The sequence below is a fragment of the Cynocephalus volans genome, chromosome 6 (genome assembly GCF_027409185.1).
Source record: "Cynocephalus volans isolate mCynVol1 chromosome 6, mCynVol1.pri, whole genome shotgun sequence".
Classification (NCBI taxonomy): Eukaryota; Metazoa; Chordata; class Mammalia; order Dermoptera; family Cynocephalidae; genus Cynocephalus; species Cynocephalus volans.
The window spans coordinates 119,471,043-119,497,423 of NC_084465.1; the positions used below are offsets into that span (position 1 = coordinate 119,471,043).

The 26,381-nt window shown below is 42.1% G+C and overlaps 1 protein-coding gene across 1 annotated transcript; it reads left to right on the top strand.

Annotated features, from left to right (window-relative positions):
* The first annotated feature begins 2,345 nt into the window (after positions 1-2,345).
* Positions 2,346-25,593, top strand: CDR2 (cerebellar degeneration related protein 2). The gene is made up of 5 exons (XM_063100126.1): positions 2,346-2,607; positions 10,736-10,848; positions 22,228-22,376; positions 22,624-22,788; positions 23,761-25,593. Exons 1-5 carry the CDS (start codon positions 2,529-2,531, stop codon positions 24,596-24,598), a joined length of 1,344 nt encoding a protein of 447 aa, XP_062956196.1. The 5' UTR covers positions 2,346-2,528; the 3' UTR covers positions 24,599-25,593.
* Positions 25,594-26,381: the final 788 nt, after the last annotated feature.

Genomic DNA, 26,381 nt, shown 5'->3' on the forward strand with positions numbered 1-26,381 from the left:
TCTCTCTTGCCAAAGGCTCTATCTGTAGAGATTAAGATAGGTTTTAAATTATTTTATTTTGGCTCTGGACTAATACCTCTACCTGAATATTAACAACTCGGGCAGTAGAGGCTATACAGGGGACCTAACTTTCTCCTTTTCAACCTAACAATAAAAACCGAAGATCAGTAACACTTTTTTGCCTTTTAGCATATCTGGATTCAGAAGGGATTTGTGAGTTTGCCATTCCTCTTTTATTGCTATTATTAATTTATTATCATTATTATTATTTCTAACACCATTATTCCTTCTTTTTGGTTGGCATTCTATTATAAGAAAGGGCTTTTCTCTCCTATTTATTTAGGTATTTCAATATGGATTAATGGGTTCTTCTTTCATTCAATGGGTTACAATCCATTACTGTTAACTATTTTGATGCTTGTTAATTGTCCCCAAAGTTACCTGCACTTTAACAAAATCAGTAACAATGACATGGCTTTTTTTTTTTTTTCTTTTTTTGGCAGCTCACTGGTGAGGGTATTGGAACCCTTGACCTTGGTGTTACAAGGCTGTGTTCTAACCAACTGAACTAACTGGCCAGCCAGCCTTACACTTAAAAGGGGCATAAAATACCTCCTCATAGTTCCTCTCTTTGATTCTCATAACTGTGATCAAAGCAAAAAGGTCACCTCTCCGGTACACGGTTTGCTACTCCTCTGCTGGTGTGGCTAGACCTCTAGGTTTCCTGACTCAAGCTCCATAGGGATTTCCATTCTATGAAGCAGTCTTCCTCACGGATTGAAGGGTAAAGCTTCAGGCAACAATCCCGCAATGGGGATCCTGTTCTTGGCAAGACTTCCCCGAAGGGTAGCAGCCTACAGCCTAGAATAAGGTAACCCTGGAGCAAAGCTGTGACCCTCGCAGTATCAGCACGAAGTTACACTGATTGGAGCAAGGATGGGGAGGCAGAGGAACACCGTACATGTAATTACCCACAAAAATATTTAAGGTTTTCCCCCTCCTCCATATTACTCAAGTCTTTATTCATTTATACAAAAAGACAAAAGTAGTTTCAGGATCGTTAACTCCTCCCTTACAATTTCCCTTATTTTTAATCGCAGCAATGTGTGAGCATGGTTCAAAAACATTATCACAGAGGGGTTTCCAGTGAAAAGCAAAAGTCCCCAGTCCCTACTCACCCCTCCCCTCAGGCTTCCCATTTTAGTCCTGGTAGCTCTCTCCACATCTGCAGACACGATTTACTGAATGAACAATTTAAAGTATTATCCATCAGGGGCGGCTCAGTCGGTTAGAGCATAGAGTCATGGTGTTACAACACCAAGGCCAAGGGTTCGGATCCCCTTACCGGCAAGCCAAAAAAACCCCCACAAACTATTAACCACCGACTCGCTGCTGCGACAGACGAGGAATTAACCAACTCTACCTCCCTTCTCTTCCCTCTCTCCGAATTTCTGACAGTTATCGCCTTACGTTCTAGAGACAGCCTTTCGATACTACACTTAGGCCTCTATTTTCGTTTTGTTCCATAAACGTCAGGCAGATACTGGCACTGCCGTCTTCTGTCCGCTCAGGTCAAGCCCGGGGGCGCTGACCCGCTCTGTCCCCTGGCTAGCGTGTGCGTGTGCCGTGTGCCGGTGCTGAGGCAGCGCCCCCTGCACTACGGACGGCGGGGTCCGGGGCTGCGGCGTCCCCTCCGCAGGCGCGTCGTGCCCCGCACGCGTCCCTGGCGGCCCACGAACCTCAGAAAAGCCATGCTCGACACTGTTCGAGATGTTTTCCTAGGGGACAGCTCCCACTCCCACCGCACCTTGATTCTTGGGCGGTCTGGGCCGCCGCTCTGTGGCGAGCGCCAGTCCCGGCGGCTGCGCGCGGGTCCGGAGCCCGAGAAACAGCAGCCGGCGCTCAGGGGAACAAATGTGCGAGTCCCCGCGGAGCGGGACAGCCGGGAAGCGGCCCCGACGGCGCCCGCGACGACCGCGCACCGCCCCCAGACTAGAGTCCCCGCCCCTGACGTGCAGCGGGCGAGTCACCCGCTGCCGCCACCGCCCCCCGGAACCCAGCTGCCCTCCCGAGGCGACGCCGCGCAGCCCGGGAGCAGGGCTTGCGGCCGCACCCCTCCGCCCTCTCCCCGCCTTCTTTGTTCCTTCCGGAGCTGCCATTGGCCGCCTGCCGTAGAGACCGTGCGAGCTGAGGCCCTTCGGAGAGATGCGATTGGGCGAGGCCGCTGCCACTCGTTCAGCGGCCCGCTCGCGATTGGCCGGGACACCGCCGGGGGTTTGAATCGCAGCCCCGGTCGGGGAGGGTTCTGCCAAAGTGCCACGTTGGGCCCGGCGGCGGCGCGAGGAGCCGGCCGTTGGAGCGGCAGGGCCGTGGGGCCGGGCAGCAGGGCCGGCGGGCGGCTGTGAGGCGGTGGCGCGTCCCGCCCGAGGGCGGCTCTGGCCGAGCGCGGAGGGGCCGGGGGAGTGCCCGGGACGGCGGCCGAGGTGGGTGGGCGGCGGCGCGCGCTGCCCGCGGGGGACCCGGCTGAGATGCTGGCGGAAAACCCGGTGGAGGAGTTCGAGGTGAAGGAGGACGAGCCGTGGTACGACCACCAGGACCTGCATCAGGGTGAGGCGCGGTCCCCGGCCGGTGGGCGGGGGTCGAACTGTTACAAAGTTGCCTTTGCTGGGCGGAGGCGGCGGGACCGTTGGATCCCAGGCGCAGAGGGCGAGCGGCCGCGGGGCGAGGCTGCTGCGGGACCGAGCGGGGCACACCTGCCCGTGTGATCCGCACCAGAACTCCACGGGAGAGTCATTTCTGTTGTCCCGTGTTCCAGACAAGCATCGCGCAGGCTGCAGCAGTTAAGTCACTTGCCTGAAGCTAAGGGTGGGGGCAGGGGTTTTTGAACCCACACGCAGAACGAGAAGTCCTAGGCGCTGCTCAAACCCTCTCTCTTCCTTACCATCCCGGTTTACAGCCTTTTCAGTGGGGCGTTAAACTGTCAAAAATAATTGCTTATGCGTGATTCACCAGATGCCCAATGAAATGACTTGAGGGCACTTCTTCCTCCAGCTCTTCAATTTGCACTCCCGTTTCAGTTGAAAACATGCCTGCCTTGGATTTCTTGCTGATGGTGTCTGGAGAGAACAGTCTTAGAGCAGCCCTGAATTTGGAGCTGGTGGCCTCTTTTTTTTTTTTTTCATATTAATATCAGGAGTTTGCAATTGGGGAACACTTTTTATGTGCCAGACACTGATAAGCCCTTAACGCAGCTGCTCATTTTAACCCTCCCCATAACACTCGACAGGTAGCAGTATCTAACACTAGTTACTGGTAGAAGTAGGTACCGTTTGGGGAGCTGGGGTTCAGCTGCAAACTTTAGAGCAAACACTCGTACCCACAATACGGAATACTTCTCAAGAATTTTTTCAGGCATCTTCCGTTTCTGCAGTTGTGTGTAAATCAGTTCTTTCATCTCTAAACTTGCAGGGAAAGTCAATATTTTGTTTAGTTGAATATTAAATGATCATGATCCTTCTTCATGCTAACCAATGAACTTGGCAGAAAAAAAAAAAAGAATATAGCCTTGAATGACTTTACTTAGAAAAGGAAAATAAAACAAGCATCTCTTCTCAAGGAAGGTGATTTATTAAATTAATATGCGATTACTTAAACCAAAGTAGTTCACCATCACGCTTGTATTGTCCAAGCTGTTCAGTGTTTGCAGTGCAGTATTTGGCATCCCGTTCTCTGTGTCCAAAAGACGAATTTGTCATACATTTTAACAAACCTGTTTTCGGGTTTCCCCATTAGGATTGATGGCCTAATTTGATACTTTCCTCAGGGTTAATGAGGCAACCACCAGGCGGTTGCAACATTTCTCTCTAATAAATTAAGCAGTTTGTGTAATCATTTAAATATTTCTCTTTCCTGTATTTAAGAAGCAGAAATCTTTAAGGGCAGAGAGGGCAGGCTCTTTTTTCCATATCTCCACCATCCAACACAATACTTGGCACATAATAGAAGCTCGATTTCAATATTCGTTGAACCGAACTGAAGCACTCATACAGGATTACTGTCTTCGTGACTCTCTTCGGTCAGGTGCCCAAGTCCACACTGCACTGTGCCCTGTGGGAGGTTGTTAGGAACAACCAGCTGTAATATTTCAAACTGCAGACAAGAAAATGCAACACATTGGGGTTATGTGTGGATTCTCTTTAACCTCTGATCAAAATGAAGTCATCAGATCTTCAAGTTTAACCGAAAAAATACAGGTCTGAACCTCTTTACTGCCAATTTGCACCTGTAATTTCTTCTGTGCTTTTCAAAGGGCTTTTACGTCCATTATCACAGTGGACTTTGATGTAACTCTGTCATAACCAACTATGTGGAGCAGGAGTAGAAGATGTGAAATTCCCGCAATCATAACTTCTGGTTACGGCCAGTAAAAGAATGAAGGTCTCAGTGTGCATAAAGGGGTGTTTTTTTCCCCAATTTTGCTAAATAACATGTTGAAGAACTTCTAAACTTCTAACAGATTTTAAAACTTGTTCATTCCTCAGAAATTATCTGCTCTATGCCAGGTATTCATTCGTCTAGGCACAGGGGCCACAATACCCAGCCATATGATAGGATAGGCAGGATTCCTACTCTGAAGGAGTTGATGTTCTAGGAACCTGCTCATGAGAGAAGCCAGGAGATGCTGCCTCGTGGTATGTGCCCCCTATAGTGCCTGGCACATTGTAGGCCCTCAGTAGACATTTGCTGCTGAATAAAGTTTGGGAGCAGGTCTGTCCTGTTAAACAGATTGATTAAGCAGGTCTACTGGGATTTTATCGTGTGCAGACATCTGTCTGTTGTTGTTTTTGTTTTTTAATTAACATCCTCATTATTAACTCACTGAGCAAGGCTTGTTTGGAGAGAGCTCGTTAAAACAACTTTTAAAGATCCTGTTCTCAAAGTCTTACTACTACAAAATGTTTTCCTTTAGCAATAGGAGTCATTATCTAAGTAGTTCAAGTCTTTGTATCAAAGTTTGCTAGGGCATTCTTTTTTAAATTAAAATTGCTGAAAAATTCTAACCTCAGTAGACTCTGGTCTCCTATTCATACCTTGTTAGAAACATGTAAAGCTGCATGCAGGCAGAAGGAGAAAATCCTTTGCTTTTATGAAACACTTTGATGAAGAGGCTATCTTTTGTTAGAGGGCTGAATTGGCATGGTAGGAATATTAACAAACACTGTGGATAGGATCTTTTCTAGGACAGCAGGAGCGTTCTGTGCAGGTAATAATGGTGCTTGCTTTGAAATGTGCCCCTGAGAATGAGATGGAAAGACTTCAGAGACTGTATTTTCTTTTAGACCAGCTGCTATTAGAATCATTGTTTGGTGAGCTGTGCAAGCTTAGAATAAGGATTCAGGTTTCTACCGTATGAATCATCAGATGAAATCTTAGTTTAAAGGAATCCTAAAATTTCTTTTCAAGATGAGTGCGTCTTCCTTGTGTGCAGCTAATTTGCTGAATCACTGTTTGGAGGCCCATTAAAACTGACACCATCGTTTTTCCTGATGTTTATATTCAGGTTTTTTACTTTCCCAATTATAGTAACGTTGGCAACAGGAGTTAAACAGAAGCATCACTAAATGACGCATTTGACTTTGTAATAGGGAAAGCTTTCAGCCTTAATGTTGAATTACTGCTACAGGCTACAGCTAACATGGGAATATGTTTTCCTCGTTTTTTTTTTTTTTTTTTTTTTTTAAGAAACGGAAGTGAAATGGAAAAAACAGAATAGCAGTGGGGTTTAAAGCTTTCAAAATTCTGGAAGAAAGATCCTTTTAGAAAAATCACTCAGCAGCTAGTGCTAATTTTTTGCCTAAGGCATAGAGCTGAGTGAATATCTGTTTAAAGCAAACAGTTTACACCATCACAATAAAATATCATTACCTTCAAAGACTAATTAGTAAAAGTATTGAGCATATGAAGGTATTGATATGTTGAAATTCTCAAGCCGGCAGTAAATCTATGGTATTTTTAGTGGCTGCCTAAGCCAGGCCAGTTGATAGGATTTAGAACAACCTCTTAATGAAAATCCTTATTGTAAAATAGAGATGAACAGGTGTGCTAGGCTTCGAAACTATATTGTTTCCTTTTCTTTTGTGCCTTAATTGAAAATATAAATAAAGGACATTCAATATTCTATTCCCTCCACTATTTATTTAGAAAACCTTCTTGGGCTTATTACCAGCTCCTTTTGATTATGGAAGCCAGATGTGACACAACAGGAAACAAACCTTTTTAAAGACAAGAGTCCACTGTCTTTAAACAAACAGATGAAGTAATATCCTATTATACAGTGTGACTTCACAGGTGCTTTTTTGTGGTTAAGACTTGACTTGCTAAAATTCTATCCTAAACATCCTATGAAATATTTAGGAGACTGAGACTTCAGGTTACTGAACCAGGTTGAGGCTTTGTTTAACTGGACTATAAGGATTGAGATAAGGACAAGTCTCAAATTCTTTTTTGTTTGCTATTTACTAAAGAGTGCCATCCTGGCATCCCTTTCTACAGGAGCAGGAAAGATGTCCCTGGCTGCTATTAAGTAGCATAGGTGGGTTCATAATTAAATGTAAGTGGTTGATGATGGTCTCAAGTCAGTCTTGATTGTGAAAGAGGTTTCCGCTCAGGTTTTGATTGCTAGGTAAGAACATCTTTGGTGAGTCTCTGATCCTTCCCAGTGAGGAATTGCTCACCACTTTACAACAGGCCAAAAGGAAAGACTTAATTGATATCTAAGTAATGTTTTTATGCTTTGTCTTCAATACAGTGTGGTGGCTTCTATGTGGGTGTATGTATACACATTACACACCCTGCGAGTACAAAATAATTATTTCTGAAACGTCTTCAACAATACATAGTTCCTTTTTCATTTGGTGAAAACAAGATATTAACTTGCCTGCGGTTGTATGTGCCTTCATTGGTAAAGCTGGCAATAAAAAAAATTTTTTTTAATTTTTTTAAAAAAAGAAGCTTCTCATTGCCATCTATGAAAATAAGTGGAAAAGTACCTCAAGTAGAGAAATTTGTATTCTCCACCTTAAACAAAGAAGTATGTGGACATCCCTTTTCATAGCCTTAAAACCGTGCAAATATGGATAACAGCACCATGATGAGGGTTAGAACCTGTTGACTGAGGGGTTTCTGTCTTGTCTGTGACTCAGCATGTATATTTGATGAGGCCAGTTAATAGCCTTGTGCTTCAAGTTGTCTCATCTGGAAAATACCTTGTATCTGGGCTAAATATCTTGTAAAGACATCAAGATTAACGTCTCTTAAATATTTGGAACTATTGGTAAAGATTCTGTGTCTTATGAATACAAGATGTTATTTTATAGGCCTGTGAGCTGAAGTCTTAATATAATAATAGTAATTGATATTGTTAATATTGGGCCGAGCCGTGGCGCACTCGGGAGAGTGCGGCACTGGGAGCGCAGCGACGCTCCCGCCGCGGGTTCAGATCCTATATAGGAGTGGCCGGTGCACTCACTGGCTGAGTTACCCGGTCATGTAAAAGACAAAAAAAAAAATATATTGTTAATATTGAAATCACGAGAGAATGTATTTTAGCACCTATCTACCAACAGTATACTGTTTATTTAAAATGGGTGTATCCCTGTACCGGCCAGCTGCTAAAAACATAAAAAATAAAATAAAATGGGTGTAAAATGTTTTAAAATGAGCTGGACTGGTGTGTGGTAGGTTTTGCTGCTTTGTTTTTTCCTAATGAGTGAAAACTAACCTAATAGAATACTAATAATGCACTCGGATGGGCATTGCCAGACAACACAAGTTGTTTCTGTTTTCTGTTACCACTTGAGGTTAAGTTTTACTATCAGTAGTAATGGATAGATTTTAAACCTTATTTGTCAACCTCTAAAAATTGAGTTTAAAAGTCGTATGTAGTGAGGTCCCCTGTTTTCATAATATTTTTATGACACTTACTGAAGTGACTTTTCATCATACGTAGAGTAAAATTTGAAGTTTCTCTACCGTGGGCTGTTAACTCCTGCATGACCCAATCTCTGCCTGCTTCTCCCACCTCATCTCATCCCACGCTCCACTCTGCTTCCGTCCTCCTGGCTGCTTGTCAAGTCGTAGAGTGTGCTGTCACGGGCGAGCTCCTCCTCCTGCCAGCTTCAACCAAAACATCTCCTCAGAAAGACCTTTCTTGTGACCTCCCTTTCTAAATCGGGCCCTTTGTCCAGTACCACCAAATCCAGTTTGTCTGTTTTTCCTTTTCTCTCTTACACTCCATATCACATTGGTCAACAATCCTTTTAGATTTACTTTGAAGACATGTCACAATCCTGCCCCTTCTCCCCATCTCCCTCTCTGCCACCTCAGTCCAAGCCACTGTCATCTCTTACCCAATGACCACAGTGTCTTTCTGTCACTCTGCTTCTGTGTTTGCCCTTCAATCTGTTTACACTTAACAGAGCGATTCTGTCAAGCCTCACTGAGTTTCATCTCATTCAAGGTAAAAAGCCAAAGTTTTGACTTCCTTGGTTAGGACTCCCCACCCCCACCCCCTGCACATTCTGCTCCCTCTGCAGTGGTCCTTCCTAGAACCAGTCCCTTGCCTACTGGGGTCTTTGGGCTTGTTTGCCTGGGTCTGGAGTGCTGCTGTCTTAGGTAGATCCGTGTGGATCACCTGCTCAGTTCCTTCACATCTAAGTCTAAGGTAACTCTTTTTACGTGTTCTTAAATTTCAAACTCCCACATCCACACTCCTCCTATACACCTTCCTTGCTTTATTATTTCTCTTTAGCACTTATGGGGCACTTCAAAAAGTTCATGGGTGGGAAGAGATTGGACAAGGGGTATAAAGAATAATTACTATTTGTAACAATATATATGCTAGTAATATTGATTTCATCAACATATCTCAATGTTGAACCCCAAAAATATGTAGAATCAATTTTGATTTAATAAATAAATAAATATTTTTTTAAAAAGTTCATGGGAAGATTTGTATTACTTTTCAATCCTACTTTTTCATGAACTTTTTGAAGTACCCTCGTACTGCTATCTGTTATATATTTTATCATGCTGTTTCTCTCAACAGGATATAAGCTCTATGAGGGCAGAGCAATTTTTTATCTGAGTTTCTTTTTTTTTTTTTTTTTTTTGGCAGCTGGCTGGTAGAGGGATCCTAACCCTTAACCTTGGTGGCAACACTGTGTTCTAACCAACTGGGCTAACTGACCAGCCTATCTGAGTTTCTTGTATCCCTGGTGCCTAGAACAGTGTCTAGTAGTCTGGTATTACTGAATGTATGTGTGCATGTACGAATGGTGTTTATCGCAGTTGTAAGTTTACTTGCTGTCTGGCTTTCCCCAATGATCTGGGAATGTTAGCAAAGCAGAAATTTCATTTTCTTCACTATTCTACAGCCACTGCTTAGCACAGTGCCTACCAACAACAACATTCATTTGTGAATCAGTGAATACTAGTAATGCTTTCTTTGCCTGTGTATTGTAGCTTAGTTTGTAAAGTACTTCCTTGTATATTACTTCATTTGATTTTTGCAATCATATATTGGCAAGACAGCCATGTCTTTAAACAAGAATACTAAGTGTAGGGACCTTTAAAGTCATTATATTGAAAGTGTTCTGGTAAATTGGTAGTCAGAACTAGACCTGACCTTCCTACTCAAAGTTCACTGCATTTCGCATTATATCAGAGGACTGCTTCATAAAGATTTATTATGCAGATAAGTATTTCAACTACCTGTGTTACTAGTATCCTTTTTTGTATTGTCACTAACTGTTTATTTCTGGAATTCTATATAATGGAAACAAATCCTATTTTATGTGTATATGTGCCTAAGAAGAGTGAGAGTTGAAAAATGTGGTTTAAAATAAACTACTGTTTTGTGCTAAATGAAAGTATGAGCTACTGACATGTAATTACCTCAAAAACCATCTTGCGGCTTTGCTTATCTTGTTGTTCATCTTGGAGGACCACATGAAGAGAAGTGGAAAAAAATGAGAGAGACCTGGGGCAATGTGCTTAATACTGATGTAGTTTTCCTTTTCTTGACTTAATAATTTTTAGTACCCTAAGGAGTCCAGGATAAATGACAACATGCTTTGCTTTGACAGTTGTATTCATAGCAGCCAGATTCGTACATGCACACATACATTCAGTAATACCAGACTACTAGACACTGTTCTAGGCACCAGGGATACAAGAAACTCAGATAGGCTGGTCAGTTAGCCCAGTTGGTTAGAACACAGTGTTGCCACCAAGGTTAAGGGTTAGGATCCCTCTACCAGCCAGCTGCCAAAAAAAAAAAAAAAAAGAAACTCAGATAAAAAATTGCTCTGCCCTCATAGAGCTTATATCCTGTTGAGAGAAACAGCATGGGAACTTTAGAGATTATTGAAAAATCTGCCTGTATTTTGGCTCAAGGGTCCATTCAAAAAAAGTAGACATCTCCATAAAGTAGATCACTGTTTTTCACGTCTTGCAAGTCAGGATACATAAAAGAGTACTTTAACCTGCTGCAAGGCTCCAGTTCAACTGAATTTTAAGTAGAATTCAGGTTTCCTTTTGTGCCATTCCACCTTCCACTGGGATCTGACTTAAACTATGTCTTAGTACTTGGATCATTCCTATTTTAAGGACTAGGTTATACAAAATGTTGAAGTGAGATGATTTGTATTATTCTAAGATTCATCTGTTGTGCTAGATCTCCAACTTGCGGCTGAGCTTGGGAAGACATTACTGGATCGGAACACAGAGTTGGAGGAGTCTCTTCAGCAGATGTACACAACCAATCAGGAGCAGTTACAGGAAATTGAGGTAATTAACTCAGCAGGAGAGTTACACTTTGAGGTGTGTCATGTTGTTGTACCAGTCATATGCTGCTAAAATAACACTTGCAATTAGTAGCAGTGTTTAATTTCAAATGCAGGCTTTTTGAGAATATGAATCATCAGATGTGAAGAGGTTGATTTCTACTTTCTTTAGGCTTTTCCATCACATAAGTCTGCTATGATGAAAGAGATTTCAGGGCCAGCCAATGGCTCACTTGGAAGAGCGTGGTGCTGACAACACCAAGTCAAGGGTTAAGATCCCCTTACCGATCATCTTTTTTTAAAAAAAAAAGAGAGATTTCTATTTCTCTCTTCACCCTTGGTGAAGTGTGCTAGAATTAAATGTTCCAATGTTTGCCAGTATGTGAAGCAAAATGAAGCTGTGAATATTAGACTTTAGTTTTTTGGCTTTTTTTTCTTTAAAAAAAATTAAATATGCAATATTTAAGATATACAGAAAGGTATAAAAAAAATGCAATGAACACCCATGTCCCCTCCACCCAGCTTAAGAAAGAAAACTAGCCACACTGTTGAAGCTCCTCGTGTGCCCCCTCCTTGGTGGCTTCTCCCTCCCTCCCACTACCAAACAGCATCCTAAATTTGGGTTTAGATAAAAAGGAAAAAAAATCATAGTACCTGATTCCATAATGTGTGCGATTCAAAGAATTAATCATAATATACATGTTTTTTCCTCCCTGCTGTGATCTTAATTTATTTACATTTTTGTATATTTTTTCATTAAAATATTACTTTTTGCCTAGTTTAACAAACTAAAATCAAAGATGCTAGATTAAGGCTTTAAAATGGAAGTTGCTGCTATCTTATAAATGGTGCCATTCAAGTAGCCCAGTTATATGTAGGTCACTTGACTATAAAGAAGAGAATTGTGATATTACCCAGACAATTGTCCCATTAGAACACCTTTCTCCATGCCTCAATACCACCCCTGCCCCCCCAAAAAGCTTTACACTTAAGTTACAAACTCCTCCCCCTCAAATTGGTGCAGAAAACCCAGGACTTTTGTGTCTATGCACAGAAAAATGTAGAAAACCCTGGAACAGTGAAGCAGCTCCTCATGAACAGCACTTAAGCTTTGATTATTTGCTAAACCAGGTGCTAGGAATGCACAGAAGTGGAATTACAGTCTTTGCCTTTAAAACAGTAGCATCAAATACATTTCAACTTCTGAATACAAGTAAACCTGTCATCAAAACTAAGGCAAATTTATAATCTCAGTAGCCGTTAATTTTATGTAGTAGCCAAAGCGAAGATGTATATAATAGGCCCTTCCCTTCAGCAGGATTTATGAGTACAGCCAATGGTGTGACTGAAATATACTTTTGTGATTCTAGGGAAGGCATAGGTTGTAATGATATTTAACCCACCAGATATAACTTTTAGCACATTCTTCATCAAAAGAGCATAGAGCATGATGTACCCTAAATTGAATTTAATGACTTGTAAAGTTTGCCAAAAACCTAAAAATGCAGAAAAAACATGCATTTTAAAACTATGAAACTAGCCAAATATTATATATGGTCAAGGAACTCTTTCCTGCTTTGTTTCTTAGGCTTTGTTTTTCAATTCATTGGAAGATTTCATAGAGCAGTACGCATATACTGTGAGGCATATTTATTTGTACTTGTGTAGAAACACAGTCTTAGGACATTGTATGTATGTTTCCTATGAAAGCATCTATAAAACCCTATAACTGATACTTAGGTTAGCATATCTTTCAAGAATAGATGAAAGAAGTCCAAATATTTGCATAATTAGGAGAATGATGCCTCTTGGTGTAAAAGGTTATACGCACAGTTGCTATGTGATCTAAGTTGTTTTCTTTCTGCCTTTGTGTTCCTTTCTTTGGTATCGAGGCTGATGAGACAGTTAAGACAGATCATTGACATTCTGGTATAATCCAAAGATCTTTAAGATTCTCCAAATCTACAAATAATGTTCCACCATAAGATCTTTCAAAGCATAATGGAAATAAAGTATCCAGCTCAGGCCTCAATGATAAATTAAGTGTAAAATTAAATACATGTACAAAACTATTTAAATAAATTTAGCATGGAGTGCTTCCGGGAACATTTTCATGAGTCTCTTGTTTCTATAGTAGAGCATGTGGCCCACTGGTTCATAGATCCAGGCGTTGCAGAGAGCATATTTTACTCTTTTTTGACTAAGAACAATCACTGTCTTAGATTTCTTCTCTACTGTTACAGTTGGCTTTCTTCTTTCTTTTTATAAATTGCTTCCTGAAAGTAAACAGGGTTGGGCTGAGCGGGGAGATGAGATGGCAGTATGGCTAAGCCCGCTTACCAGCCACATCCCACAGACCAGCCTTTCTGCCTTCTCATTCACTGATATGTACCTGGGCAGACTTACAGATCACAGCATGGACTTCTGAGGTCTTTCTCCAGTAGTCTAAAACAAAGACTCCCTGATGTTCTTGTAGAAGTAAGCAGGCAGCCAAAGAGCCTGATCTCTTCTGAAGACCCTTGCATTATGTACCTCTGGTTAGTGCAGCCTTTAGGAGCCCACTAAACTTTATAGTCTCTGTCCTCAGTATAAACCTTCTGTTAGTTTTTTTTTCTCTCTCTTTATGTAAAACTTTATTGAAATATACATACAGAAAAGAGCACAAGTCCTAAATGTGTAATTTGACGAATTTTCATAAAGTAAATGTACACACACAACTAGCACCCAGATAAGGTGTGACAACACTCTCAGCCTGTGCAGTTGCCTCCGCACTAACCAGCACTCTGACTCCCACACCCTAGATTCACGTGGCTTGTTTTTGAACTTTACACAAGTGGACTCACTTGTACACGTGTCTCCCCCACCCTGCAGCTGGCCAGCGCAGGGATCCAAGCCCTCGACTGTGGTGGGCTTGTGCACATTTCTTTGTTAGAAAAGTAATATATGGTCATTTTTTTAATTTAGAAAAATATAGTTGAAAACCAAAAAATCAGCTCTTATCCAATTACTCACAGAAGTTTAAAATGAGACAGTCCAGGAAAATGGTCTGTGAAAATGATCAGAATGGATGAAGAACAGTCAGTACAGAACTGGAGAAAATATTAGGATAAGATCCCCACTGACACTTCAGAAACAAGAGGGGAAAAAAAGATTCCCCAAAATCTGATTTAGAAATCGGAGGTTGTTGGAAATAGACAATTAGGAAACTGCTAAAGGATGTTTTCTTAGAACCATAAGTATTCTTTCAGACTATTAGTAGCTATCAAACAATCCTTATAAAAATTGGTCAGGATAGGCATCGTTTTTGATGTTAAAAAATAAGATTAAATAAGCTATTGAAAATAATGCTTCCACTGGCTTCAGAAAACCCTGTAGCCTCTAACTTTTATTCAGTGCTAATTTGGACATCTTAACTTTGAGTCCAGAGCAAGTTTTTCTCTCCCAGATGAGGCCAGTATGGGGGCAGTGGGGGGAGGGGGGTGTGGAGAGAAGCTCTGGAGAGTAGTGAGATCTGACACCATCAGACACATTGGGTTCACTTACACTTTCCTGGAATGGTGTAAGCAGCTACAGCCTTGGGTTTTTGTTACTTCTCTGCCTGGGGCACCTGCATTACCCCCCACAGGAGCTGTGCCTACCACTCACAGTAGTCTGGCCTTGGAGGAGTCCCTTCTTTTAAGAGTTTATGACTCCTCAAGTATTTTGTGCTGCTTTTACTGTACTTATCAATATCCTACTGCAAATTATAGTTATTTCATATTTGTTTTATTCCACCCTTCCCTCATTTCCCATTGCAAGATTGAGGGCCATTGCTGTGTTTATTCATTGTCTCCCATTGCAAGATTGAGGGCCATTGCTGTGTTTATTCATTGTCTTTTGCACATAGTAAGTTATCTATAAGTCCTTGTTGAAATCGTTTTCTTAACAGGAGATAAATAAACAGTTTACAGAGCTTTTCTAATAATTCCTAAAACATGATTTTCCACCTATGATGATTTTTAAAGGAGGTGGAAGAAGCTCTGGCCTCTGGGTTAGGATTCAGGTATAAGCTCTCAATTTTATTTGTCAATAGCTAGAGAATTTAGGCATGTGAATTACCTCTCAGATCCTGTTGCTGCATTATGGAATGGTGGTAAGGATGGTTGCACTACATTGGTACAGGGTTGTGCTGAGGGGATGAGATTATGGAAGTATATAGATTTCGAATGGTATAAATTGTTGCATGATTTATTTACCCACATTTTAAGAATTTCAGTAATGAAAGAATCTTAACTCTGAAAAAACAAAATCCTCTTGAATTACTGGAAAGTAGATCTTAACAAGTCAAACTTTTAATAATGGGATTATAGGTGGTTTTTATTTTCATATGCATGCACCCCTCTCCAAATTTCCTACAGGGGAAATATATTACTTTAATCAGGGGAAAGTGGTTTTTCAAAGGTAATGGGGAAATATTTCTTCACTATTGTGGAAGGTCATTTTGACAATAAATTCAAAAGATTTGAGCTATAGTCCTTAATTTAAGGATAATCCCAACACTGCTTACAAGCCAGATTTCCATTCCATTCCTTATGTGTTTTCAGTTTTGTTTGTGTCTTTTCCTGCATCCTAGGTTAGGGCTCTACAATTATAAATAGGTGTTAATGTATTCCTGCTGGCCTTTGTTTTCCAGAGGTTTCCCTCAATCACAAAGGTGGCCTTTTTATAGCTTTTGTGCATAACCTGAACCTTGTACTCATAGCTGAGATGTAGTTCTGCGCAAATTCGTAGGCAGTGAGATAACCCAGGGGACTTAAACTTTGTTCAAATCTCTTGCTATAAGCTGACATTTTTGCCTACATTTCTGTACCCTCCATGTCTCCCTTCCCCCACTGTTTTGCTTAAAATTTCTCCCTTTCCCCTGTTTATTTTTTGTTTTGGTTTGGTTTTTTGGCGGCTGGCTGGTGCAGGGATTCAAACCCTTGACCTCCCCTGTTTAATATGGCAGTTAGATTCATTTGGGGCTGTATATCAAAGATTCTGAACTGAGAAAACCAGAACATCGGAAGCATATCTGTCCCTTGAGATAAATGGTGGGAAATATAAGCAAACCCATTTCCTTCAAGATTCAGAAAAAAATTGATAAATATTAATTTGACGTTTCATTCATAATGGAAGGAAATGCTAAGTTTCAATTAGAAGCTATCAAAAGTGAAGATGTAGCTGTCTCCCCATCCAGGTTCACAGACCCTCTAAATTCTGTTTGTGGACCCCAGGCTAAGGACTGCTGGACTAGATTGAGCCAGTTAGCTCCTTTGTAGGTAACTGATTCTTGGAGACATAAAAGGCTTTTCTGATTAATTTTGATTTGGTATAATAAGATTAAACTCCCACTGTGTGAAACAACCTCCCTTCCATTCCTTAGATTGACCTTAAAGCCAAGCCCTCTAAAACCAAAATATCACAAGTCCTTAAAGGGTTTCATTGTGTTTTGATCACAGGTTTTTATGTATCAACCGAGGCAAACTTTCTGTAGTTTTTTAAATGGCCACTTTGTACTTATTTGCATACTGACTTGTGTGTGCTGACCGCATACCTCATTCAAACATTATATCTTTAAAAAGGGGCAACAAGAACAAGAAAAGCTGTCTGGTTGCTCACTTGGGAGTGTGTGGTGCTGACAACATCAAGGTCAAGGGCTCGGATCCCCATACCAGGCAGCCACCAAAGAAAGGGGGACGGGCAACGAGTTGGGACCCATGCAGTAGCTGGTAGGAATTGTGTCTCCCCTTCAGATTCCTGGGGAGTATTGTTGCCATGGAAATGAATACAGAGAAATAATCTATAAATAGGGAAAGGGGGAGAGAATTAGTGGCTAATGGGCTCTTTTCCCAGGAGGTCTCTAACCAAAGCCCTTCTCAAAAATCTTTCAATTAAATCTCTCTTGACATTCTGAGTTGTGCCTAGCACAAGAAGCTCTTGTGAATAAGGCTGTAAAAATTGCCATTTAGCCAATGTTTTTTAGTACCTACTGTGTGTAAGGAATGGACTCAATACACAAGAGCCTTTCCTTCTTAGAAGAAGGATGGCAATAACAAGTAAACAACTCATTGATTATTGTCATGCTTGAGGGAATTCAACAAGGGTGCCTTGGGAGGGAGGGGTGCTGCTTTAGACTGGGTGGTCTGAAAAGGCTTCTGAAATGAAGCCTAAAGGACAACCGGAGTTCCTAACCTTTTTTTGTGCCATGGATCCCTGTGACTATTTAGTGAGGTCTGTGATGATCCCTTAAAATACATTGAATTGTAAAGGAAATCTGTTACATTGAAATACCAGGGCTGGCTGGTTAGCTCAGTCAGTTAAAGTGTGGTGCTAATAACACCAAGGTCCAGGGTTTGATCTTTGTACTGGCTAGACAGAAAAAAAAAAAAAAAAAAAAAAAACCCTACCAAATATTGAAAAAATAAATTTGTGATATATTAGTATAGGTATTTACTAACATATTAAATACCAAGATCTAGAAACTACCACATTTTCAAACAGGGATGAGTGTAAGCAATAAATCAAGATTTCTGCAAACTACTGTAGTGTGATGTAAAGACAAATATGATTTCCATTGATGATGAAGTCCCAAATACCCCTAACACTAGTGGTGGTTTGTTGCCTCCATTCATAATGGAAGGAAATGCTAAGTTTCAATTAGAAGTTATCAAAAGTGAAGATGTAGCTGTCTCCCCATCCAGGTTCACAGACCCTCTAAATTCTGTTTGTGGACCCCAGGCTAAGGACTGCTGGACTAGATGGAGCCAGCCAGGAAACATGCATCCTCTGGGAGAAGGAGATAAAGGGTAAAGGAGGAGGATATATGCTTTTTTGGGGGGGGGGGCAACTGGCCAGTATGGGGATCCGAACCCTTGACCTTGGTATTATACCACCCTACTCTAACCAGCTGAGCTAATAGGCCAGCCCAAGATGTGTACTTGAGTTAAGATGCTTTAAAATGATTGGGGATGAGCAAAGTATAGATGAAGATTGCTGTGTTGATAATTGTTGAAACTGGATGATGGGTATATCCATCATTAAACCAGTTTCTTTGCATTTATATGTTTGAAATTATCCATAAAAGAAAGTTTTAAAATGTAGAAGATAAGATTAGCCATCTGTAGAAAGTCAGTATTTGGATAAACTGAGAAGTTAGGAAAGAGCACTCAAAGTATTGTAAGAATGTATCAAAGTGTAACATTATAGTAAGTGAGGTTGCTGTGATATGGTTAAAATATAACTTAATTATAGTGGATAACTGCAACTAAGCTGATTCCTAATGGTCAGCATTGAGCTTGACTCACTGTTTATCCCAGTGAGTGCTTATGTCTCCTAGACCCAAGAGACAGAGACATTGGTCCAGGTGAGGGCTACTTCCAGGATTTTTCATGTCCAAAATCAGCGTACTAAGTGTGATCCATAGACTACTTATGTTGTTATCACCTAGGGTTTTTTGCTAAAAATGCAGCATCCTGGATCTACCCCAGTCTCACTGAATCTGTATTTTTGGGAGAAAGGGACCTAGGTCCTTACACTTCAATAAATCTGCCTGGTGACTCTTAGCAAATGTGAAGTTTGAAAACTGTAACTCTAGATCAAAATGACAGCAGCTGCCTCTCACTGAGCAGTTCTACGCTACACCAGGGACCATGCTGAACTCTTTACATATATTAACCTTTATGTAAATTAACATATTTGCATATGTAGGGAAGAAAAAAAATCATTTTTCCCTCAGCTCTCATGAGTTAGAACAGGACCCATGTAGCAAAAGACAGATTAACAAGAGAAAAACAAGCTTATTATCATGTGTATTGCATATGTATGTGGGAGATTCCCAGCAAGTGAGTAATTCTTAAAAGATGTGGCTTTGAGTGGATATAGCATCTTCAACAAAGAACAGTAAATTTTTAGGGAAATGGCAAGACAAAGGAAAAGGACTTTGAGTCTAGCTGCAACAACTTGTGGGAAGGCAGATAAAGGATAATAAGTGAAGCTTGTTAATGTAGTTTCCTCTCGTGCTGTCTCCTGGCCCACAGGGTCAGAAGTTGTCTTCAGCGGTTAACCTTTGTCCTGCTTTCAGGCATATAGAGAGAGGGCTTTCTTGTATCTGCTTCTTAATTGCCTTCAGCTCAATAATCCTTAGCCAAAGAGGCATATTTTAGGATGACAAATTCTGGTCTCTGTTAGGCAATTATGTTTTAGCCGATGTCTAAAATGGCAGCAGGTGGATGGGAGGAACACCCAAAATGGCTGCGGAGAGTTTCGGGTCCCTAGAACAGCACATTTTCCGAGAATCACACAAAAAAAACCCTCCCCCTTCTTTACCACCACATCCCCTTCCCGCCTGTGCGAATTTCTCCGCCTATAGAAAAATCCCAGCTGAGCTTAAACCCTGCTGGCTGCCGTCCCCTTCCTTCTTAGCCAATAGGAACAGTCCAGCTCAGTCCGACTGGATATAAAAGGCCCAGCCTGACTACGCCTGCTGCTGCTCCCACTTCCGAGAGGGCAGCCCGCTTGTTCCTTTGCCTGCCTAATACACTTTGGTTGAGTCCCTGTCTCCTGGTGTGTCTTATTGTGCACTCGGGCCAGGGTTTTTCCTTTCAGTCTCCACCACACATATATAAATCTTTATAGCCTTATGAGGTAATTGATGAGGAAACCTCACCTTAGAAAAATTAAATTACTTGCTGAAAGTCACCTAGTTATAAATGGCAAAGCAGGGCTTCCAAACCAAGTTCTGACCCCAAAGCCTATACTCTTAGCTACTGCAGCCCTGCCCCGCATCAGACTCTTTTCTGTGATCCTGTGCCCGCCAGAAAGACTTTATTCATGAACTGACCTTTCACATGCCCTTTATGGGGCAGACGTGTCCTATTATAGAGGATGAGAATATTCCAGTCACCGGACAGGAAAGGCTCCTGTCATAAGTTAGTAAATGAGTGTCTGGTTTATACATTAGCCTTTTTCTGAGTCAGTCCCAAAGAATACTTGAGACCTTGTACTTGATATAAAGTAGCTTGCAAAATGTCTGCAGCTGTTATATATATTCCCATGATTTTAAATCTTTTTTCCACTCCAGTATTTCTAAGAGATTGAACACATTCACATCAATGACAGGAACCTACTAGGGCATTGCTAGCCAGAGGGCAGAATTCAGGACTACTCTACAGCTCTGGAAAGGCTTCCATCATGAGAATCAGTGGTGATTTCCAAGGGACCAAGAGAAGCTGGTGAGGGTTGAGGCAGTGAAGAATAAATACAGGCTTTGACAAGCACCATGCTGTATGCCCACCTACCTCATCTAATCCTGTCAGTTCTACGTGGTGGGTACTAACAGATCCACAGTCTCTTATTATCAACTCCAAACCCAAAAAACTATAAACCAAGACTTTTATCCTTAAGTTTGCAGCCAGTTCATTTGGCAGCAAATCCTGACCTGAACTGATATGTGAGGCTGTTTATAATCTTTATTCATACTTTCTGATGCAGAAATATTAATGCTTGATTACAGGGTGCTGCCCAGACCTCACAGGGATATTATAAAGTGTAAAGTGTGAGTGTCGTGTTGTTCTAAAATTCAAAGAATTTTCCAAAACACTTTTTGCCCCAAGAGTTTCAGATGAGAAAGTTGAATTAAAGAGAGGTTAAGTATTTGCTCCACACGTTGCCACCGAGTTATGTAACTGGATTTGAAAAAAGGCCATATGTGCTTTTTTCAACACTTTAAAGAAGAATCCGTTCAATGTCGTTTAACCCTAGCCTGTTCTTTGAAATTAATCTATTAGCCTTTCAAATATTTGTACAGTTGTATAAAAAGCCTCAAGAAGAGTGTTTTTAAAGTCAAGTGCTCAGTCTACTATTTGACCATTGGTAATGCTTCGCACCTCTTTTTTTCTCCTTCTGGTGTGTCCAGGGAAATATTATGAATATTTCATTTTGAATACATACTGTTCGGGTGTTTTCAGGTAGAATCGAGGAGGGGAGGGAACCAAGGTGACTTAACACTGTGACAATAAGACTGTGATTATTCCCCTTTATCCTTGGCCATTGTGATGGCAGTCTAGCAGGACCGAAATAAATAATATGGCAAATTTCTCATGAATAAGGAGGAGGACAGTGATAACATTCTCATAGAATTAAAAATAGCAGGGGTATTTGAAGCATATTAAGCTAAAATATCTCAGGTTTTTTTTGTTTTTTTGTTTTTTTTTTTTTTTAAAAAGATGACCGGTAAGGGGATCTCAACCCTTGGCTTGGTGGTGTCAGCACCACGCTCAGCCAGTGAGCAAACCGGCCATCCCTATATAGGATCCGAACCCGTGGCCTTGGTGTTATCAGCACCGCACTCTACCGAGTGAGCCACGGGCCGGCCCTAAAATATCTCAGTTTAAGTCAACTTTCTTTTCACTATTTTTTGTCCAGAATGACTCACTCAGAGAAAAAAGATTTTTTTTCAAGTGAAGAATCATCTAAAATCCTTCTTTACGCGTTATTTTCGTTACGTATGACATTTTTGCCTAAACTTTGATCACACCCATGCTGCTTCTCTTGAGGGATTATCATGTCTCACTTTAGATTTTTCTGTTGAATATTAATTTTATTCATGTTATGTGCTTTGTAGAATTAGACCAACCCTCCTGATACTTACTCAGGGATGTTAGTAAGCCTAAGGGGAGCTAAACATACAAGGATAGCCTGTGCTCATTTCGTACGAAGACGGGTAGTTTAATTGGGATTTAAAGTTCTTCTTTTCAGGCCGAGCCCGTGGCGCACTCGGGAGAGTGTGGTGCTGGGAGCGCAGTGACACTCCCTCTGCGGGTTCGAATCCTATATAGGACTGGCCGGTGCACTCACTGGCTGTGTGCTGGTCACGAAAAAGACAAAAATAATTTTTAAAAAAAGTTCTTCTTTTCATATAATAAACCTGTGGTATTGTGTTATGATAAAAATTATGTATATTTAGTTTTTGTCCCCAGTTCCTGGCATAGAGCTCCTAAAAGCCATGGGATTTTCCTGAGTGATAGGGTAGGGATTGGTCACTAGAGGAACCAACCACATGATTAGAGATAACTATCAGCCCCACTGCCCAACCTCTGGGGAGTGGAGAGGGGCCAGAGATTGAGTTCTTTCACCAATGGCCAATGACTTAACCTATCATTCCTATGTAATAAAGCTTCCATACAACTCTGACCCGAGGCTGAGGGAGCTTCTGGGTTGGTGGACACCTCCATGTGCTGAGCCAGACATGGAAGCCAGCCCCCACCCCACACAAGCTGGTGTTGGAGGGTTAGAGAATTGGGGTTGGAACACTGCAGACATCTTATCTGTCTGTGTCACCTGATGCAATCATCTTCTCTTACAGTATCTGACCAAGCAGGTGGAGCTTCTGCGGCAGATGAATGAACAGCACGCAAAGGTTTACGAGCAATTAGATGTCACAGCAAGGGAGCTGGAGGAAACAAATCAGAAGCTAGCTGCTGACAGCAAGGCCTCACAGCAAAAGATTCTGAGGTGAGTTTCCTAGAATCTCTCCAAGAAGCCACAGGGGGAGGTTATAACCTAGAACAGAATGTGGCTGTAGTGGATTTGGGTCAATATATAGCATAAGGTTTAATTCTTTTTGGAGAGTGGAGATTAAATAGAAGTCCTTTCCAATTAAGAAAGCCCAGTTTGAGTGGCTTGCAACTAATCTCTCCTCACTACTTTTGCCCTTAATTTAACGTGACAAGCACCAGTCAGCTCTGTCTGTTCCTCACAGCCTGACTGAAACAATTGAATGTCTACAAACCAACATCGATCACCTCCAGAGCCAAGTGGAGGAGCTGAAATCATCTTGCCAAAGGAGAAGGAGCCCAGGAAAATGCGGCCAGGAGAATTCCGTGCCCAGCTTTGCATGTCTGAAAGAGCTGTATGACCTCCGCCAGTAAGAGCCTGCCTTTCCGAGGATTTACAAGCGGGGAGTGTCTCATGTCATTGACACATTCAGGATTCTAGATTAAAAGCACCATTTTAAGACACACCAGCTGGCTGTTAGATCACCAGTGGTTTGAACAAAACACTTAACTTGAACACACAAATCACACAGGTCTTGGGCATTAGTAGGTGATTCTGTGAAAACTCAGTTTTGAAAAGTCCAGAGAGAATTTATTTCTGTGCTTTTAATGTGTTAAATTTTAGTTTTTAAGATAAGATGAATTGCTTCTGCTAGACCACAGATTTTCGGGTTGTATTTCATATTAGAGCAAAGAGAAAAATGGAAATTTTAGTAAAAATCCAGGCAAAGAGGGGTGTTTTTGTTTTTATTTATTTATTTATTTATTTTGCCTAAAGAAATAAATGCCTTTATACTTTAGACTTATGAGTTTGAATCTTTAAGAGAACTGTTCATTGAACACTTGTCATGTGACAACGCTAAGCCCGACGTGAGGAACAGTGACCAGAATAGACACAGCTCCTGCCCTCATGAGCTTTCAGTCTCATGGAGGGCAAAGAAGCACATGATCACACGAATAAATCCAGTTACAAGTTGCCTAGGAACGAACAGGAGAGCATCTGGTTCATTTGGTGGTTGTCAACCATGGCTGTACCTCAGATCACTGTGGAGTTTTTCAAACTGCAAATACCAATGCATTCCCTCAGGCCTAACTCAACATTTCCAGGTGTGGATAAAAGGCTGCCTGGGTGATTCTGATGTGCATTCCTGGTTAAAAGTCACTACAGCAAGGGTCTCAACCTTGACTGCCTACCGTGAATCACTTGGAAAGCTTTAAGACCCCTCAAGTCTAGGTAGCAGAGCAGCTAGGTCAGAATCTGTGTGGTGGGTGGGGCACAGGCAGCTTTATCTTCACTCTCAGTTGAACTGTGTGATGTATCCTCTCAACTCTTTTTTTCCCAGACACTTCGTGTATGACCATGTATTTGCGGAGAAGATCACTTCCTTACAAAGTCAGCAAAGCCCTGATGAAGAGGAAAATGAGCACCTGAAGAAAACAGTGACAGTGCTGCAGGCTCAGCTGAGCCTGGAGCGGCAGAAGCGGGTGACCATGGAGGAGGAATACGAGCTTGTGCTGAAGGAGAACAGTGAACTGGAACAGCAGCTGGGGGCCACAGACGCCTACCGAGCCCGGGCACTGGAACTGGAGGCAGAGGTGGCGGAGATGCGGCAGATGTTGCAATCAGAGCATCCTTTTGTGAATGGGTGCGAAAAGCTGGTGCCAGACTCTCTGTTTGTTCCTTTCAAAGAGCCCAGCCAGAGCCTGCTGGAGGAGATGTTCCTGACTGTGCCAGAGGCACAGAGAAAACCTCTCAAGCGCAGTAGCAGTGAGACAGTCCTAAGCAGCTTGGCAGGGGGTGACATCGTGATGGGTCATGAGGAGACCTGCATCAGGAGGGCCAGGGCTGTGAAGCAGAGGGGCACCTCCCTTCTGCACGAAGTGGACACTCAGTACAGTGCCCTGAAGGTGAAGTACGAGGAGCTGCTGAAGAAGTGCCAGCAGGGACAGGGCTCCCTGTCACACAAGGCCGTGCAGACCCCCAGGGCTCCAGCCAGGGACATGATTGGGTTGGAGCCTGAACCAGCCTCTGTCACCCCAGAGCCCATCGGCTTCCCCACCCCGACAACACCTCCTGAATACAAAGCGCTGTTTAAGGAGATCTTCAGCTGCATCAAGAAGACTAAGCAAGAAATAGATGAACAGAGAAGAAAATACCGGCCCCTCCCCGCTCATTCCTAATTGAACCTCCAGCTCTACCACCAATTCGCTGGTCCCTCTCACCCCTCTCTCATTCAGACCAGCGTCTGTACACTCCAAAGCCTGATGTTGCTCATGATGTTTGCCTCCTTCCTTTACTTATGCAGCAGATGCATACAGCCAGGAAAGGAGGTGGCCACTGGTGCAAATCTACAGTCCAGTTCCATTTAAGCTCCCCAGGAAATCCTGTGACAAACTGGCTTCTGGCTGGCGCACTAATTAGGCTTCACTTCTAGAAAAGCCCCAGAACCAGTGGACGGGAGATCCATGCTCCTGGAAAAGAAGGCCTGCAGCTGCTGGGGGGAAGAGCAGAGTGGGAGCAAAGCTAAGGCCATTCCTCTTGCTCCCTCGCCCAGCTTCTTAGAACTGTGCAGAAGCCAGAGGGCTGCCAAGCTAACATGACTTTTGCACTCTATGTTGGATACTGTGAATTCTTTAAGAAGAATGTTCAGGAGAAAGCAGGGGTCTAATCCAAAGTAAATGGCATTAACAAGTACTGGGAGCCCTCAAGCTTTGTTAATCACCAGTTGAACTGTGACTGACAGATAGTCCTAATATATCTAAATCCAATTGAATACCAAATTGAAACGGCAAGCTTTGGTTTGATCAAAGTTAGCCTGTGAGCATACACCCTAGAGGGCCTCCACCCCCACATGCAAGTGTTTTTACTCAGAGCTATAGCCTTTAGATAGGTGAATATGTACATCTTTAATTCCTTTCTCAAATTCAAACCAAAGGGGAAAGATCAGAGCCCTTCCTCCTGTGAGGTCTGAGCTGGCTTGGCTGACTTGCTGGCCACAAGCTGCTGCTGCTCAGTTCTTATCGTTCTGTAAATGTTGTTGACTTGCTGCAGAAATTCCTGTCTACTACTTCATTAAGCAGTGTTGATGTTCTGACTGAGGAAATATCCTCTCACTTTTTCATACTTTTAATTTAAAACTATTTAAGAGAACCAAGGTTCTGATTATTGTGTATATTTTTCTAAAAATCAAATAAAGCTACCTATGAAAATGATCACATGGATTTACTGCTTGTAAATTTTAAGTGTTGTGGGGTGAACGCACAGAGGAATCCAAGACGGCGTCAGTGGTGTAGTTTTATAGCTCTTTATTTTAGTATTGCAGCTCTTTGTTCAGTGTTACAGTGCCTCTTTTTGCTTGCAAGCAAGGAGAGCATTGGAGCGCAGAAAACTCCCAAGCCAATGTCTCCCAGAACAAGGGAAATGACCCCCTCATATAGCCTAATTCCTGCCCTCCTCCCTCCTAGGTTCTCGTTCAAGTCCTCTTATGTAAATGAGGGATGCTGTCCTGCTAATTTGGATTGGCTGACTGTGGGACACAGTCCGTAGGTCACTTTAGGAGCCTAATTTGCCTCTGGCCCCTGGGGGAGGGGTGTGAGACTGCTGTTATCTCATAGGGGGCGGGCCCAAGAAGCAAGCAGGGTAAATGGCAGGGGCTCGAGTTTCCAGTGGAGCATGGAGTTTCTAAAACAGTTTCTCAAGTGGAAAAGGGTAAGGCTCAACAATTTAAAATGCTTAGAGTTTCTGCAACATTAAGCTTAAATCATTCCACTGTTGAAATGATTTAAAAATCACTGATGGGTGATTTGAAAATCACTGTTCAGATGATTTAAAAATCACTAAGAAAGACTTTATAGTGATTTTCTCCTGTTTTCTTTTAAATGGAATCCTTGGGATTGTGTAACTTAAAAACACAGATTCTGCTCATATTGCTAAATGTTCATTAAAGTTACTCTATGATTGGAA